Source organism: Balearica regulorum, chromosome 7, assembly GCF_011004875.1.
Source record: "Balearica regulorum gibbericeps isolate bBalReg1 chromosome 7, bBalReg1.pri, whole genome shotgun sequence".
Taxonomy (NCBI): Eukaryota; Metazoa; Chordata; class Aves; order Gruiformes; family Gruidae; genus Balearica; species Balearica regulorum.
This window is the reverse complement of record NC_046190.1, coordinates 22,661,123-22,679,379: the sequence shown is the minus strand read 5'-3', so window position 1 is coordinate 22,679,379 and position 18,257 is coordinate 22,661,123. Positions and strand designations below refer to the sequence as shown.

Sequence of the window (18,257 nt, the reverse complement as noted above, 5' to 3'; positions counted from 1 at the left end):
ATGGTCTTGTACATTGATTTCATCTTCTATGAACAGAGCCTACACCCTTCATTCTAGACAGTATATGTATATAAAAACACCAGCAAAATACAAGCCTCATCCTCGTCCCTCTTTCCCAGCCTCCTCTGCATCTCCTCTTACTAGTTTCAGTAGACAACACCAGACAAATCTGAAGCCCTAAACCAAACAGGAATACTGACAAAATACTAATGGGGAGGACATGTTAGGCAAGTTCAATTCTCTTACAGTTCCAGCTTGAAGCATTTGATGGTCTACATTTCCTGAATCTCCTTCATCAAAGGGATCACTAAGGTGCTTTTGAACCCTAACACCTCCTAGATAAACCATGTGTCTACAATAAAGCTGGAGCCATCTCCACAAGCCATATTTACCTGGGCATTTGTACAACTTCCTTGCCTGAGCGATGTCTCCCTGACTCAGGCGAATACGCTGACCAATAGTTGGCCGGACACCATTATCATCACGACGGGGAAGGATGGTGTCGAGGAAAACCCCTCTAAAGGGAAGAACAGAGAGACAAAGAGCAGTGAAGTATGGAAAGTGACACGATGCACAGAAAGTCATCCCGGCAGGCCTCCCAGACCATCCCCATGACCATATAGCCCATGCTAACAAGCAATAGTAATGCAGATTGTGATAACCGCATGTCTTGAGGTGATGTCGTGGTTTAACCCCAGTCAGGAACTAAGCCCTACACAGCCGCTCGCTCACTCCTCCCAGTGGGATGGAGAGAGAATCAGAAGAGTAAAAGTGAAAAAACTTGTGGGCTGCGATACAGACAGTTTAACAGGTAAAGCAAAAGCTGCACACGCAGGCAAAGCAAAACCAGGAATTCATTCACCACTTCCCATTGACAGGCAGGTGGTTCAGCCATCTCCAGGAAAGCAGGGCTCCATCAGGTGCAATGGTTACTTGGGAAGACAAACGCCATCACTCCAAACATCCCCCTCTTCCTCCTTCTTTCCCCAGCTTTATATTCTGAGCATGATGTCATATGGTATGGAATGTCCCTTTGGTCAGTTGGGGTCAGCTGTCCCACTTGCATCCCCTCGTTACCTTTTACAAGTCATACATGACTTCTTGTACATCCCCAGCCTACTTGCAGGTGGGGTAGGGTGAGGGGCAGAAAAGGCCTTGACTCAGTGTAAGCACTGCTCAGCAGTAACAAAAACATCCCTCTGTTATTAACACTGTTTTCAGCACAGATACAAAACACAGCCCTATACTGGTTACTATAAGGAAATTAACTCTATCCCAGCCAGAACCAGCACAGCTGGCCGCCTTGCTATAGCAGATAGCTTCCAAATGTACAGGCAAGTCTGCCAATCCAGTAAATTCCTCTTTTGATATATCAAGATTGCTGCTGCCTCTGTTGGAGCATATACACGTTCCTTGCCATAAATTAGAAAAGGCAACGAAATATCCTTGCAGAAGGTTCAGGGCACATCTGGCTCAGCAGGAGCACAGATTGGGCACTTAAGCCAAAGGAGCAGAGGGAAGGGGAATTTGTTTAGCCACAGATGGGGTTGCGCTGGCAGTGACTGCGGTTGCCACAGAGAAGAGAAAAAGATCAAGCGCTCTACCTTTGTTCTGCATGAGTTTCCAAGCTAATAACTCCATTTCTCTCTGCCTCTTTTTCCTCGCTATTTCTTCCATGTGGTACTTCATATTCAGGAGCTCTCTACTGCACTTCTGATCTCAGTCCAGAAAAGGATTTAAGCTCACTTCCATGCAAATGCAAAGTCTGTGCATCCAAGCAAAAGCTTGCACGCAAGAGACACCCCAAGGCAGCATTAGGACTAAAGTGGGAGGGAGGAATCAGAAGCCTGAACTCCAGGTTGGTAAATCCAAGCTCTCACAGCCAGGCTGTCCAGTCCACAGAAACCATTTCACTGCAGCCCTGAATGTCTAAGAGTCTTGGAGGTGCCAAGGCTAACAGTGAGCTTGAAACTCAGCATCAGCTCTGGGAGGCAGACTTCTTTTTCTGAAGGACAGGACACAACTGTCCATGGAGTCTGATGGGAAATCAGGGCAGAAGCAATCATTTTAGTGCTGCCTAGCCCTGATACAAAAGTCTTCAAGTAAGGGTAAAGCTCTAAGTACACCAGTAATTCTGTTCATTGGGCTGCTCAGCTGCGTAAGACCCGTAAGGAAGGAGTTTGCGAGAGGGTTTTTTTGCATTGGTTAAATTTTAAATAAATACTGCAAGCAGAGTACTTGGATCACAGCTGTCCAGAGCTGCAGCCAATGTTCTTGAACAGAAAATATCATTCCATTAGACATTTTTTGGGGAAAAATTATGTTGCAAATACTCAAACTGAACGAAGGAATAGCGGAGAAGGAATTTAATCTGTTTTGAAAACTAGAATCAGCTCTTGCATGGGGGATGTTGGGGGTTTTTTTCAGTGGCAGGAAAATTCCTGATCAGCATTAAAATCAGTGCTTACAAGCTCTGAGGTGAGCCCATCAAATTTTGATTGACAAATTCAGGCTGGAATTCTACATGCCAGCTGCATGCCTCAAGCTAAATTTATTTGTGTATTGAAAATAAATCCTCCAATTCCAGAAATACCACAAACAGAGAAACAGGTTGGTTTGCTCACAGTAAGTTTTCAAGCCTCCTCAGGAGTTCACAGAAGAACTCAGCATTTGGCAGGGACTTCTGTGGCCAGTGAAATACTTTCTGCAGATCTCCAGGCTCATCCAGGGAAGAACGACAAAGTTTAATAGAAAAACCAACACTTGGACATTCCAACTTTTGATTCCCCATTCCAGCCCCCACGACTGCATACTCACAGCCCCCACGACTGCACATAGCATACACCTAGGGTAGTGCTCATGTAACACAGACAACCCACAGCTTCAAATTACCTTGTGATCCCTTATTACTCGCCAGACACGTTTTCTTCCAGAAGGCTGTACCCTAGGTTGGGCCAGTAAGATTTCTGGGTTTGCTTTTTCCACCAACTGAATTTTGTGCTTCCTTCACATGCATTGCTGAACATGACTCCAAATTAGGAGGCAGTAAGTACAGTTCCTCTCATTTTACAATCAAAGGAACTGAGAACAGTGGAGAGTCTTTCTGGCCTAAACCACACCCGTCCCAGCAGCCCCATGCTGTCCACCCAAAGCCCATCTGCTTATGATGTTAAGTTGCACGTTTGGTGAGCATCTCTAAGAGCACCAAAACTTTGGCTCACAAATTAATAAGCACTAAGCAGACATCATTAAACAGAGCAGCTCAGGTACTCTGACATCAAAACCGTTCCTCCCAGAGGTAGGAAAAGAACCCAGGAATCCTGGATGCTCCGTTCTCCCGCTGTCCAGGGACAGGCAGAGCGTGGATTAGCTGCCCAATGCAGTGGTAAGTCAAACACAACAACCCACCATTGCTACTAGCTAAGAACGACAAAAGTTTAAAGATAGATGCTCTCAAGAGTCATTAGCACCTGCATAGTGCCCTGAATGTGTAAAGTGTCAAGTAAACATTAGGAAATTATCAACTGATCTTGAGAAATGCTGAATATTCACCATCCCATCTGAGGGCAATAGATAGAGGTGCTTTAAACACCACTCAAGGAAGCAGATGTTCAAGGCAGGTTAAGCACTCAGCTGCAGGTAGCTACATTTCGTCCCAACTCTGTATTTATATCCCAAACTACAGAGGAGAGACAACATAACCCTACTTCACACAGTAAAACCTGTGGAGGATTTATCTTGTGCAGGATTAGGATGGTGTGTTGTCAATACATCAAGAAGATGCCCCTTGACATGCAGGCAGTACTACCTGAATCCTGATTCAAACAGGAGGCTTGCAGAGGTCACGTTTTGTAACTCCAGGCTGTGCTGCCACGTTCACTAGCAAGAGGCTTAGTGAATTAAGGTAACCCACTATTGCTTAGGGCTGCATGGAGGTTTAAGCTTTCTTATTGCTAAGCTGCCATTTATGCATCTTGACAGCAGTAAAAAAAAAAAAAAAAATTAAAAAAATTGTTTAATGAGACAACAATATTCAATTTAATTTGCTGCCATGTCTGTAAGGAATGTACCAGGAAATAAAAGCCTGCAGCCATACTCTGCAAAATAGGCAACTTTCTGACACAGACAAGAGCAGAAGTTCCCATGGTAAAAACTTGTTACTGCTGTCATTACAGCCTCTTGTGCCATGCTCCTATTCCTATTACCCACAGACACAAATGAGAAACGTGTTTCGCTGTGCACTGAAAATGAGCAGTGACTCCTGCAGCAACTTTCAAAAGCACCACTGGAAACAGTTTCCATTGCTAGGACTCATTGTGTCTCAGAAAAACTGCCCCTTTCTGTTCTAGGTACAAAGTTTAGAATAAAAAGGGCCTAGGATCTGCAGCAGCATTTGACCATGGCAAACGCTGTATGATTTGCTATTGTCAATGTTCACAGGAGACATAAAAAACAAGGTTGTGCTAAGTGCCACATAAGAGTTGCTTCAAGACAATGAGCCACAGGCACAGCTCTGAGTCCTTCACCTCCTTCTCACTCACACACCCCATCTCACTGGTAGGGTGCTCAGACCATCTTCTTCCTATGTGGACTTTCTGGTGCATGCTAACATACTAACACATCCACTACAGCTCTTCCCTTAGCAGCGTCACGCAGGGGCTATCTCCCGAGCTAGCCACGGATCTTAACGAAACTTGCTGGAACTTAGTACCTTCATGGGCTCTACTACAGTTTTGGTTGCAATTGGCCAGCACCCGCAAACCTCAGTAGGGTGGGAAGGAGACATGCATACGCTCACAAATCTCTACTGACTGGCAAAGTAAGTGTCGTTCCCTTAGGGGAGCAGATGTCAAGACAGGTCTTGGTAAAGTAACAGCCTGTTCCCAGCACTGCCTATTTACGGTGAGAGCACAATCAGTCCACAGAGGCACTTAGTGCTCAGTTCAATTACTGCACAAAGGCTGCTGCTGGGGTGAGGGTGGGTCACAGAGACAAAGGGCTTAAAGAAAACAGACTTAAGAATCCTATTAAGCACCAATTTAAATTTAGAAGGACTCTTGCCATTTTTATCCCTTTTTGGCCCAGCAGTGTTCTGAAGGACCCTGGTTTTCAAGAGACACAGACTCAAAGGCATCCACAATATAAATGGTGGTAATAACTTAATCCTGCTTTTGTGCAAGACAATTCTAACCATTTAGAGTTTAGCAAATGCTGTAAGGGTCCAGCAGATGCATCAAGGGAAGAAAAATTGTTTGCTTTGGGTATCTGATCCAAAGAAATCTCTGAAGGTTGCAAAGCACCCTTGCCCAGCCACCATCTCCCCCTGCCAGAACAAGCAGCATTTCAGCAAGTTTGATAATTTTCCCCTGGTTGACGTGAAGTTTCAGAAACAAAAGCACAAAACAATAGGCTTGGCAATTCCATATAACTGGGGAGTGAGAAAATTAAAAGCGCCCCAAAGACACGTTTAATTTTTGCAACAAAAAGTTCTCAAGAGCATGAATATTTGCGTTCTGCCTCCCATTCCCTTTTCTCATGGTATGTAGTGAAGGAAAGCTCTTGGGAAGGAGCGGTAGTGGGATTTATGGAAAAAACTTCAAATAATGCAGCAAAACAGAGCTGGTCATCCACCAGCTCTCATTCCAAATCCAGGACATAAATAACTATGCTTATTTCATCTCTCTATCCAGTAGGGCTATCTGATCGCAAAATGGACTCCATCTGGAGGGATGAGATGGGAGTCAAGGGCAAACAGGCTACACAGAAATTGGCCAGTTAGCTGGGACAGGAACAGGACTGAAAACTTCTCCATGAAGAACCCAGTCACACAGACCTGCAGAGGCCATGATATAAAGCACATGCAAAAATGGTTAAAAAAATAGCCAAGCAATTAAAGATCATGATCTAGAGTTTAAAGTCTCTTTATCCCTTGGCAAAATTGCTAGGGATTCAGAAGGCAATATTGCGACTCCAAAGCACGAGCTGGACAGCTGAGAAATTCAAAGGTGTTTTTAGCATTACCTCCTTGAAGTTGGGGAGATACATACACACATACATACGTGCCCTATGGAAAGGTTGCAAAATGTGCTAACATGGCTTGGGAAGGTCTCTGAGATTATCAGCACTGGGTGAAGATAATGGGAAGGGGAAAACGGGACTCCATCATACTTCTCTTCACCCACCTTCCTTTCTCAAATACTTTTCAAGCTTTGCAATGCAGCAAAGCTCACTGCAACTGCACATATCTCTGCAATAGATCACAGGTCTCCTTCTAGGCTCCATGTATCCCACAAAGCTAATCACAACTACTGAAAATAGTCCCAAGGACATGTAAACTTAGCTTATCACCTGGAGAATGTGTTCCTAGCATAGTGCATGATGCTGTCAAAGTCATAGGTCTCTCCCAGCGAGTTCACTTCCCCAGCTTCCATCTTTAAAAAGTTGTACTCCTGACCTGTGATGCCAAACACAAAGGGAAAAAACTGAATCACTTAAGAAAAAAAAAAAAAGAATAAAAAAGCCCCCACCTTTGGGCACCTAGAATGAAAGGAATATACTCCTACATTCTAACAATTCCAGCTGGGTATCCAAAACCTCTATTCACCCAACCATTTTGACCCTTATTCTAGGCAAGGACTAGTAATGTTTCTTCTTCTCCATCCCAACTCACAGACCACTAGGATTTTCCACAAGTCCAGCAAGAAAGGTTTCCACCCACCCAAAAGCCAAGTGGAATAACCTGAAGTGCTATTTCACCTTGCTGTATGTTCTCTCTGATGATTGTGACATGCTGGTCCCTGTCAGGCCGTGTGTGTTCATGCCAGAAACCCACCACATGACCCAGCTCATGAGCCACAATACCAAACTTGTCACAGTTCTTCCCAATAGATATAGCCTGAGGGCCTCCTCCTCGGCGACCCACATATGAGCAGCATCTGGAAAAGAAAACCCACAAACCCATGCAGCACATCAATCTGTTGGGGAAGCCTGAGACATAGCAACAGAAGATGGCATTTGGCAAGGTCCAGGACTGGCCAGCAGTTGCATACACTATATGTACTTAACGTGCGTGCGTGTGTACATATAAAGAAAACACATAAGTGCGTGTCTATAAAAATGCATATATACACTTAAGTGTTATCCCAGGAAAAAGAATCCAGAAAGGCTTATCACCTTCTGAGCAAATACTAAATTATCCTGACAAACCTTACAGGGAGTAAGAACAGATCTCTGTGACAGATTCCCCAATGTAGCCTTTGGTTTATTCTGACCAGAGCTAGACTTACAAAAACATCTATCAACGAAAGGGACGTTTGCGACAGGTAGCTGCAGGTAATGTGTGTATCACTTACCCGCATGTTCTATACGTGAACACAATGAAACTCTCTTCATCAGTTCTCTCCACAAATGTTACACAAGTATGCTTCTCCCAGTGCCTCATCGCTTGCTTAAAGATAGCTCTTTGGGTTCCTGAAAAAGAAATCCAAAAAGAGCAAATAGTGAAGGCCAGGCTTTCAGAAAAATCTCTGATGGAGTTCATCTGGAAAAGGGAACAGTCAATCTTTCCCAACAGTCAATCTTATACTTGTAGACACCTCTAGGAATCTGGGACCCACTTCCTACTATAGCACTAACCTACTGTATCATACTTTTCTCTCCTTCTATTTGATGAACTAATTGTTCTAATTAAACAGGTAGCAAACTTGGTTAAGCACATCAACACTTCTGCATATAAGATGTGTCACCTCACTAGGTAGAAGTCATTCTGGCAGAGCTGCTGGGTGTTCTGATCTGTGCACCAGCTACTCGATGGTGTGCCAAATTTGCTCTCATGCTGCAATATAACATGATCACACACAGCTTTCAACCTCACAAATCCTACAGATGCTCCTCAAAACTAAGGCAAAACTGCCACTAGGTATTCAAAATTAGAAACAAAAACTATATAGGAGCTAGAGGCAGTCACAGGGCAGTGTAAGAAGGTATAGAGATACACTGCTGCTCTGTGCTTGAACTGAGGCACAGCTCAGGACTTGCACAGAGACACACCTGAGAGGTCAGGTATTATACCTGTTGCACACTAGCAAGAAGACAGCCCACAGGACCTTCCCTCCCCAGGGAGCAGCATACCTCCAGTGATCACTCAGCAGCATCCAGCACAGTCACACAGACAGCTGGGAAGCGATGCCCGAGAGCAGCACGTGGCCAGGAGCCTCCCTGCACGGCCTTTCCAGCATAGCCTCTGCACAGAGCAAGCGGCCGCTCTCAAGAGGGGCTGGAGAGCGGGGAAAGGCCAGAAGTACATCAGAAATGCACAAGGAATACAGACAGGAGCTCTAGGGTGGGATTAAGCTGAAGCAAAACACCAAGCTGAACGCACGACAGAATTGTACTATGGCGAGAGCTGCTTCTTACACACTCACCGACATGGAAGGACGGTGTTACCTACTCTGGACTGGTTAGGGCAGTAGGACACACATAACACAGAGAAGACTTTCTCATCAGACCCTGAGGGATGGGGATAGCTGTTCTCTGGGAAATGCAGGGGGACAGCTGTGGCTTGCAGGCTACTCAATATCCTGCCAGCTTGCATGAGCCCTTCCTTTTGTAAGAGGTGAACAGACCCTTCCACTGGGGCTTCACAGACTTCTGGCAGCAGTGCGGGTGCCAGTATGAGACAGGTCTGGGTAGCATGTTAAAGAGGCCTCAAGGATCACCCCAAACTAGCAGGAGGGGCATGACTGGGGAGGCAAACCCACATTGTACAGGAGTGGTTCCCAAACAGCCCTTTGCTGCTGGGACAAAAGTACATTACAGGAGCTCAAGGGAATAAGTTCTGCTGGATCTAAGTGGCAACCTGGGAGACACAGGAAGGAGCTGGCTCCAGTGAGGCACAGAGCATTTGTTATCAAATCAAGGAAACCAATTTGTCTTGATTTGTCATCAAGTCAAGGAAACCAATCCCATGGGGAACCACTGAGCTACAGAGAGGTGGCATCAGAGCAAGCTGTCTGTCTGCTTTGCATGAGGGACTTATCTGCTGCACCCCAAGAGACATCTTAGTTTGGACAGTGCCCCAGAGATGCTATAAAGATCCTGAAAAGGATACTCTGGAGAGATCCTCACCCACCATGGGACTCAGCTCACTGTTCCTCTCCCTCACACAACTAGAGGAAACCCTGAAGTTTGGTGCCCAGAAAACAGCAGGTCAGGAAGCAGAGTGCACAGGGAAAATTGTCTGAGTGAGGAATTCAGAAAGCAACCCACTGTATTGCTCCTGCTCTTCCAACAGCAGAGAGGATCTCTTTGTGGAAAAACAGGGTATGAGTGCAGCTTAGAAGTGCTGGCTCCTGAAGCAAGTAAGAAAAGTGACCAAGTCACCCAATTACTTCTTGGACTCCAAGAGAAGAACCATCTCATTTCACACTTCAGTCTCAGGCTTCCACAGCGCACAATTACTTGTGCAACCACATGCCCACCCTGCCTCAGGAGAGAGGTTCCCAAGGACCCGAGTCATTTGTGGGAAAACTCTGCTCCCGTGATCTCCCACGCATTTTGAGACACTCACCCCTGAGAAAACAGGGAGCAACGTTTTCACTACTGACCAGTGAAGTTTCCTCCGATCACATAGGGGATGACCCCCCCTGGCCAGATCCTCTCAGCTCTGGATGTGGTTGCCCTGCGCACTCTGGGGGAGGAGTGTGTATCCATCCCAGACTCATTTTTATACTCCTTCCTCTTCGGTCTCCTTGCAAGCGTTGTGTTCTGCCCGACGTCTGCAAGACAGAGTGGCAACACTGTTTAAATCCTCTTTAGTTCCACATGCAGCCCTCAGGTAATACCTTGGAGCTTCAGAAAAACAGAAAAAACAAGATGTTAATCCAAACCAGAAGCCATAGTCAGATTTCCCAGTGATTTGTTTGGGACTTAGAGACAGTTGATCTGTAGTAACCAGGCCCTTCTGTCTTGGAGCCTCCCTATGTACTATGCCAAACCTATTCTCCCAGAAAAGTGTAAAGGGACACCCCCCCCCCCCACCTCAAGCTACTCACTCTCTCCAACAGCAACTTCATAGATGGGGACACAGTACTTAAACAAAGGGAATGGGAGGAAGGAGGTCAAACAAGCCCAGATGTCACTGTATATTCTCAACCTGTCCTACTCATCCAGATCTACAGAGAAAGGGTTGTTCTGGCAGGGCTAGCTTCACAACTGCAACAACTACTCATTCAAGTTGGCTTTGGAAGAAGAGGACAAGCCTCTTAGACTGAAACCTGTACTCCAGGCTGAAAAGTATTACATAAAAGTGTTTGTTTTCACATACTAGGTCTTGGCTGGTTTGGAAACATACACAGATCAGTCTCTGCTGGAGGAAGGATGCTTAGGGTGGAAAAGTGAGGCATTCTATACTTAACACAAATTTCCATCTCTTCATTTTAATGAAAAGGAGCAAAAATACAAAAGGGAAAAGAGAACATGTGTCTCATTTCTTGCTAAAAAGGTAGAGGAGCCCTGGCTGTGTGGTGCTTGGTGCTGGCCATAAAACCTGCCTGAGGATTCACGCAGGCTTCCAACGGGACCTGTACCTTGCCCTGCATCTGTGCTGCTGCAGCTCTGCTCAGATACTGGTTACACCTACACAAGTTGCACTTTTAATGTGCTGTGGGTCTGATCCAGCAGAAAATATCCTCCATTCAGAGCTTCCTGGCTGTTCACCCCCTATTTGCTGTGCCATGGGTGACCCCAAACCTCAAAGCAGCCTTAAGTCCAGCTGGGCTTTACTAGCATGTGTAAGGACTGTGTAGACACCATTTCTTAGATAAGCTGCCTGTATTGCACAAGCTGGACTTGGGCAAAGGAATAATAGAGTGCAGGGGTTGCTACACCTGCAGAGAGTGCTGGCCTAAAGGGAATTCTCTCACCTCCAAAGGCAGTGCTGCTAGCAGTGGCTCCTCAGTACTGGTGGGCCTCTCTAAAGCTCCAAGAGGAGGGATCTAAGCTCCAATTGTGGTCTTGTGATTCATATGGAAATTAGCAAGACTAGCTACAGCTTTGCTTCCCAAGTCAGGGACATGGGCTGCTGGTTTATGAAAAAGCACAAGCCCCAGTGAGACCCTCCTCTGGTGACTAGAGGGGCTGCTGAGAGCCTCTCCTTCCATTCATACCTCCAGCAGCAGCACGGGTAAGCAAACCACTACTGTCAAGGCTGAGGGGATCAAATCAATGGGAAGAAAATTAAGGCAGAGCAGGGGGATTGAAGGAGTGAACTTCAAACCCTCCCATCCTGCTTCACGAGGTCCAGCCCTTCTTGCTGGAGGCCTTTGCTCGGAGATGCAGGACAAAGATGGGAATTTGCCTTTTTTTCCTCTTCCTCCTGAGCATCTCCCCAGCACGCTGGCTGCACCCGGCATTTCAGAAGCTGCCCCATCCCCAAACCAGCAGCTGGACCCTGGAAAGCAGATGCTCTGAGGCTAGGGGTTCCCACAATGAAATAAGAGCTGCCCTCCCCTTCTTTGCATGCACCTACTCCACAGAGGTATTGCAGGGGCATTACGAGGGCCACAGCTGGAAGAAGGGAGAGGGTCTCAAGACACAAGTAATCTTCTGGATACCTGTTCTCCAGTCACAAATTGCTCCTAGGGCTGCCTAAAATCTCTGTGAATTTGCACACAGACAGCTTCTGCCAGCAAAGCCAAGTGAGAAGTCATCTGCCCCATGTTCTCCTGTGCCTGGTGCAGTAGGTGTTCTGCACAGAGGACTCTGGGTCCACACTTCTGTGCCACCAACATTTCCGTTCCTCACCGGCAACAGATCTTCCTGCGTAAATTCTCCACACCAGTCCTGCAACAACTCAACTCCTCCTAATTCTTGCTAAAATTTTCTGCCTTTAACAACTTAAATTTGCAGTGGATCCTTGGAGAGGCCTGGCACACCCTCCTAGCAGGGATGTGGGGAAAGCAGGCAGCAGATGCCCTATCCCCAGGGGGCAGAAGAAATCCAGACAGCATATCCTATACCATATGTCATCAAGCTCAGCAATTAAAAACTGTGGGATTTTGTCTTCCAAGGTAGCCATTGCTCAGAAACTGGCTGGTCATCAGTCTGCTTGTGGATAGGGGTGAGCAACTGCTTTTTTATATCACTTGGTTTTGTTTCTATTTTCCTCTTTTCTTCATTTATTAAACTCTCTTTATCTCAACCAATGAGTTTTCTCACTTTTACTCTTCCTGATCTCTCACCTATCCTGCTGAAGGAGGACAGTGACCGAGCAGCTGTGTGGGTGCTTGGCCGCTGGCTGTGGTCAACCCACCACACTATACAAGGCAAACCCACCCTTGCAGAAAGTCCACCAACAGCAACAGGCAGATGCCTGGGCAAGGCTGGTCTCCTAGGCACGAAGGCACACACGCGTACAAAGGACAAAACGTGGTTTTACAGGGGGTAAAAAAGTAAATAAAAGATACCCAAAGGTCTGGGTGGGGTACCACATTACCCTTTTTAACTGCTTTGTTACTACGATCGGTTGAAGTGGAGTTCTCACTTGACACAAGAGACTGTTCTCCCAGGCCTCCTGCAAAGGAAAAAGAGCAGACATGTGTCCCGGTGAGTAGGCTGGCAGAGGTCTGACATAGGAAGATCAGAAGCTGTCACCAATGCCATTTGTGGGTCTGCAGCCACAGAAACCAGCTGCTTTCCCTGTACAAGGAACAAGGACTAAGAGCCTGATAAAGCTGGGCTCTTCTCCTGGATTTGTTCCTAGCTTACAGTGACATCTTGCAACTCATTACCATCCTGTGCCTTAGTTTCTCCATATACTGAATAGGCAGAAAGTCTCTTCGGAGAAGGCTAGTTCCATGGAGATTTACTGAGAATAGGAGCTATACTATTGGTACCATCCTCCTTATAAGTACCACTATTAAATCTCAAATTAAAAAAGGTACACTGTCAAGGCAAAGAATGATCCACATTCAGACCAATAAGCTCTATCAACTCTTATACATCTGGCCTGAATTCTGTTTCACTTGAAAACAAAAGTCCTTTTCTGTGATGCTAATATCCACTGGCTACCAAAACAGGAAGAACTGTGTGATGTTAGCTCCTGGGTTTTTCTTGTGCCTCATCCAGCACTAGCTACCTCTCCCTTTTGGAACACACTGCCAGGTACATGGAGGTCTCCAGGGTGGCCACAGAGGTGGCTCCCTCCAGCTCAGGCACCAAAACAAAACTGGTTTGTCCCACTCTGAGTGCCTTGCTGCCTGGCTTTCCTATTTCCTCCATGGAAAACGGACTCATGATGTTCCTGTGATGCACAAGACACCAACATGTTGGGGGAGGGATTTGACTGCTTGATGTCACTGCCATTTGGCACAGAAACCACAGCAGTTCCATGGCATCTTCGTACCAGTGCTGTACCTTTCCTCCAGACAGCACTGCTGCTTCCTGTCCCCACCAGTGTGCTATAGCAAAGCATTGCTGCAGCAGGGTACAGGGGCTGCAGAAGCAACTCCACCAGGTTAGGCTGTCTGGCACACCAAGAGGGCTGAGGGGGCTCAGTGCATCCAGAATCCTCTACCATAAGATGAAGACTCAGGGAGAGACCTTATCTCCAGGGAATGGCAATAGAGACCCCTGTCTATAGCCCCTACTGGTCTTTTGACCATTAAGGTATCATGATATTTAGCAATACCCCAGTACTTGATTTTAGTTTTTCTGATGTATGACATGGAAATAGGATCTTCCCTCAATGCTGAATCCATTCTGCCACTGAAAAAGATTGTAAATGCCACCCAGTGCCAGAAACTGATTTAAAACAAACAATAACTTGTTCCCACGTCTGTTTCAGAGGACTTCAGAATAGTCCTGCTCACTGTAAGGGAAAATACTGACTGCAAACTCACCTGTACTGCAGAAAGCAAATTGAGATCTCCCTCCCTTGCACAACGTTACCATTAAAACCTGATTTCTATAAGCACTGTTATGTCCACTGTGGTACAGTTCTTAGGTCTACAGACAACCCTTCCACGAGCAGCACATAAGACAGAATCACAACCAGGTAACACAGGAGAAGGACTGAGTACCACTTCATATTCACTTGGCTAGCAAGGTGCCAGACACAGTGAAGTTCTAAGTGCTCACAAGCAGCTCGTGGATAACTGTTTTAATCAAAGCAGGTTTTAGAGCACTGGGAAGACCCTGAATAGAATCTTCTGTCTCGATTTTGTAACTGTATTTTCTGTTCACAAAGTATTTTCTAATCTTTCTTCCCACCACCATCACCTTCAACTTCCCCTAAAATGCATGTTTCTAAATTAACTCCCCCAATACTAGACAGCAAAAAACCCCAAAAAACCAAACCACCACCAAAAAAAAAAACCAACCCAAAACTCAGAAAGGCTAAACATTTCAAAATAGGTAAAGAAGCAGAGGTATTTTCACAATATTGGTTTTCTGTTTTTTAGTTTCTTAAAAATGTCTAAAAGAATAAAAAGTTGAGAGTACTTAATGATTTTGCACCCTACCATAAAATCTACCCAGGCAACTGCTGATTATCCCACCAAGGGGAGCAGGGGGAAAAGGATGGAATCTCCAACGTGAGGTGCACCAAACTGCGTACCTCAAAGCCTCTCAAGGCTTGTTTAGATGTGTCTTGCCCTGTGTACAGAAAAATACACATGAGTTTCTAGCAAATGGCATCTGGGCATTTCAATAGGTGCAAATCTTCACAATTTAAACCAGAATTCTACAAGGAAGGGGCTTGGGACATTTCACGTTACTTCCGCGTACCTGCTCCAGCCTCTTGCTACGTTGGTAATCTGAGCTATGCCAAATGCAATCTTCCAGGAAGCATTTAAACCTCCTGTGATAGCTTTCAAATTTTAGCCATCCCTTAAATGCAGGTTTACCAACAATCATACAATCTTGAGATTTGAATTCTATGTAGCACCAGCAGCCGCTGAGTGTGTGGAGGGAGGGAGCACTCAGAGATCACCCAGCAGCAAGACGACCTTCAGGACAGGGACAGTAGAAGAAAAATGCAGTGAAAGAGCCAGAAAAATGGTTGGAAAATGAGGGAGGGGGAAGAGAGAAGAACAATGGTGGTCCTTCTATAGCTGTCTGTCTTCCAGGTTTCCTGGGCTTTCCATTTTGCAAGGTCCAACTTGGGAACACCACAGAAACCAGAGAGCAACTATACAAAGTATAGAAACCTGGGCAGCAAGCCACTGAACAGTCACAGACCCAACATGGAAAACCAGCCCAGCATCTCTTTGGCAGGAAAGCTCTTTGTGGTGACTGTAGTAGGAAGGAGAACTCAAAAACAGTGCCTAGGGTGAGAACGCACAACACATGAGACAGCAAGATGTATAGCAGATAAATAAAACATGCTTTGGGAATACATTCACAGCCTTAAGAAGGTGGTGCTAATACCACCACTATTGTCCCCCTCCCTCCTTCCCCATCTTGTTATCGTGGTTCCCCTGTGAGCAGAAGGGAGGCTGAATGAGCCGATCTCTGCAGAGCTATTAGCAAGAGCAAGTTTCTACAGTCTTTGTGGCACAGTAAAGCAGCAACAGCATGATCAACCACCATATGCAGAAAGGGAGATACCGTTGGTCATACAGTACCGCTGGATGCTGTGTGGACACTTCAAGAGAGATGTCCCACTTTCAAGAGAGCTGGACATCTTCCAGACCCTGAAGCAGTCTTACTTTGCCAGCTGGAAAACTCTTCTTTTTGTTCTGGAGCTGGCTTCTTGCAAACCCTTCTCCAGCCCCTCCAAGGGAGCAAGGACAGGGGAAAAGGCACATCCCTGACACCCTGGAGGAGGGCTGAGAGGATGGTATCAAATTCTACCTCTCTGACATTATACTACTACAACTAATCAGAGTATCAGGAAAAGGATGATGAAAGACAGCAATAAAATGAACCAGAGGAAAGGAAAATACTAAGACTCTCAGCTGAGTATAGGGTAGAGCTTCCTGGTCCAAGAGATGCACTAAATCAGGGGACTGTCTCCCAAAGGAAGTGCCATAATTTAACAGAGCTTGACTGGACAAAAGCCACTAGATGTGTGAACAGGAACAAGCCTGATTCAACAAGATGGATTGCTCTGAACTCTATCACTCTTTTCCAGCCTCAATGTCCCATCCTACGATTTCCCTTTGTTTTCTTTCATGCCCAGTCCTCGTCACTTCCTTAAGCCCAAGCTCAACAAAAGTTCCTCTTCTCAGCTAAATTTTACAGCCCCAGGACTTCTCACACCCCACCACCCCCCCCCCCCCCCCCCCCCCCCGCCCAAAGTATGCTATTCTTCACACAATATCCCATTTCATTTAAAGGAAACCCCAACCACCCATTCACCACCAGAATTATTAAGGCATGTGGTCTTTGCTGAAGGAAAGGATAATTTTGTATTTCTAAATAAATGCAGCTTGCTTCCAGTCACAAACAGATTGCTTCTTAATTGAACTTGGGAGGTGAATTATATGGTGAATTAGGAAAAAAGAACAACTCTGCGTTTAGTGAATTGTTCTCCTAAGAGGGAACTGTATGGGATTGAATTGCAAATGATGGCACCAAACCCTACAGCCGGGCCCCCTCTTCTGCACCCGAGCTGCTGACCTCTGCCGTGCTGCAGTGTCATTTGCGCAGACTGCTTTTCCAAGCTGTGAACACATTCTTTCCCAGAGATCAGTGCAAGCCTTGGTTTCTTATGCAAAGGAGATGTTTGAATAAACTAGTGTGACTAATGAAATCTACAACATCTTTGCATATTTTGTCTCATTGTAGCTGATGAAAAAGGAAAGCACTACACAAAGGCCAGATATGGGTGTGCAGATATACCAGATATTTTCAAACACTACTAATCTCACCAGTAGAGACAGGGAGCACCCATATCCTTGCATCCCGCGAGGGTGTTTTTGAATCATACATGAGAATTTTGAAAGATCCTGTGCCGATTCACTTGAGCTTTTAGACATTTCCTACCCTTATGATAGCTAAACATATCCCAGAGATTAACATGACTTGACAGACATTTAGTCTTCTCTTCTGATTCTCCCCAAGAGAAGGCTAAGGCATGATCCTAGCAAAACAGAGATATGTAACATGTCATAATCAATAAATAAGGAAGCCAAGAAATGCACCTTGCATCTGGAAGCAGCTGCACATAGGTTTCAGGCAACATGCAGGTTCTGTTGCCCCCTCAACATATTCCTGAAGTTGTATCTCTCTGTCGGACTATTCTGTCACCTCCAAGAGCAGAGCAGATTCCAGCATTACTGCTTCAGAGCATGAAATGTACGTATTGAAGCCTATTATCATTAGAAACACTGAAGAGGAGAATGGAGATTTTCAGTTTGACACAATGCTCTGTGGAAAGCCAATACACTAATAAAAAGGCAGGCTTGGTCTACCACTTCCAGTAACACGTAATAAGATAAGCAAAACAGGATTGACTTTTCTGGTTTTTAATGCATATCCAGCAGTTAATAAGATCACTTTCATCCTCAGTACTTCCTACCTGCTGCTGTGCCAGCTCAGCCATCACCTTTCTCCAGCCTGACTGTTTAAGCCTTTTCTGCTTCTCCCACAAGCAGAGATGATACAGAATTTGTTAGATCATGTCTTCATGCAGGGAGCTGTACTAGATCTTCTAAGCTCTTTTAACTCCCCCATTTTTGTGATTCAATCCTTCCTAACAATTCATCCTGCTTAACAGCCACAACCCCAGCAGGACACTGCTGGACTCCCTAACTAGATAACTGAGTTTCTGACCACGACCTGGCAGAGAACACACAAGAGATTCTCCACCCAGGCTGGGAATATTTCATCTTCTACGTACAGTGCACTTGTACAGCAACTTATTTTTCTGTTGCCTGCAGACCAGCGCTGCCAAGGGAGCTTGACTGACTGAAAGAAATGTCCAGAAGCTTAAATGCACCATGAATCTGAGATAAAACCACCATGCTTGCAACCCTGGCTGAAGAACAGGAACCTAAGTTGTCTGCAGGAACTAGAGAGGCAGCCTGAGGTGGTAGGTAAGGGTCCAGCGAAGCAGAAAGCAGCAGGCTGCTGCATTGTTGGCAAGAAAGCAGTTTCTCTCACTCTTTCAGAAGAGGAAAATGAAAATACAATTTTGTTAAAAGAAGTCCAAGTTGTTCAGCTAGAACCAAAATAAAAGACAACATATTAAGAGAGTGAGCATAAAGCATGCCATCAAAACTATACTGTTTGCAGTTCCCTTGTACCACTAGCAC

The 18,257-nt window shown here is 45.6% G+C and overlaps 1 protein-coding gene across 3 annotated transcripts in view; it reads right to left on the bottom strand.

The window, feature by feature from the left end:
* Positions 1-18,257, bottom strand: part of TLL2 (tolloid like 2) — a 95,505-nt gene that overhangs the window by 28,668 nt on the left and 48,580 nt on the right. For 2 of the 3 annotated variants that reach the window (XM_075758485.1, XM_075758486.1), the window contains exons 3-8: positions 12,494-12,571; positions 9,606-9,776; positions 7,353-7,470; positions 6,757-6,935; positions 6,349-6,454; positions 393-517 (exon numbers count right to left, since the gene is read on the bottom strand). In XM_075758485.1, coding sequence (XP_075614600.1) covers positions 393-517; positions 6,349-6,454; positions 6,757-6,935; positions 7,353-7,470; positions 9,606-9,776; positions 12,494-12,571 — 777 coding nt within the window. Of the gene's footprint in view, positions 1-392; positions 518-6,348; positions 6,455-6,756; positions 6,936-7,352; positions 7,471-9,605; positions 9,777-12,464; positions 12,572-18,257 lie in introns of all 3 variants that reach the window. The other variant, XM_075758488.1, reaches the window with a different exon arrangement.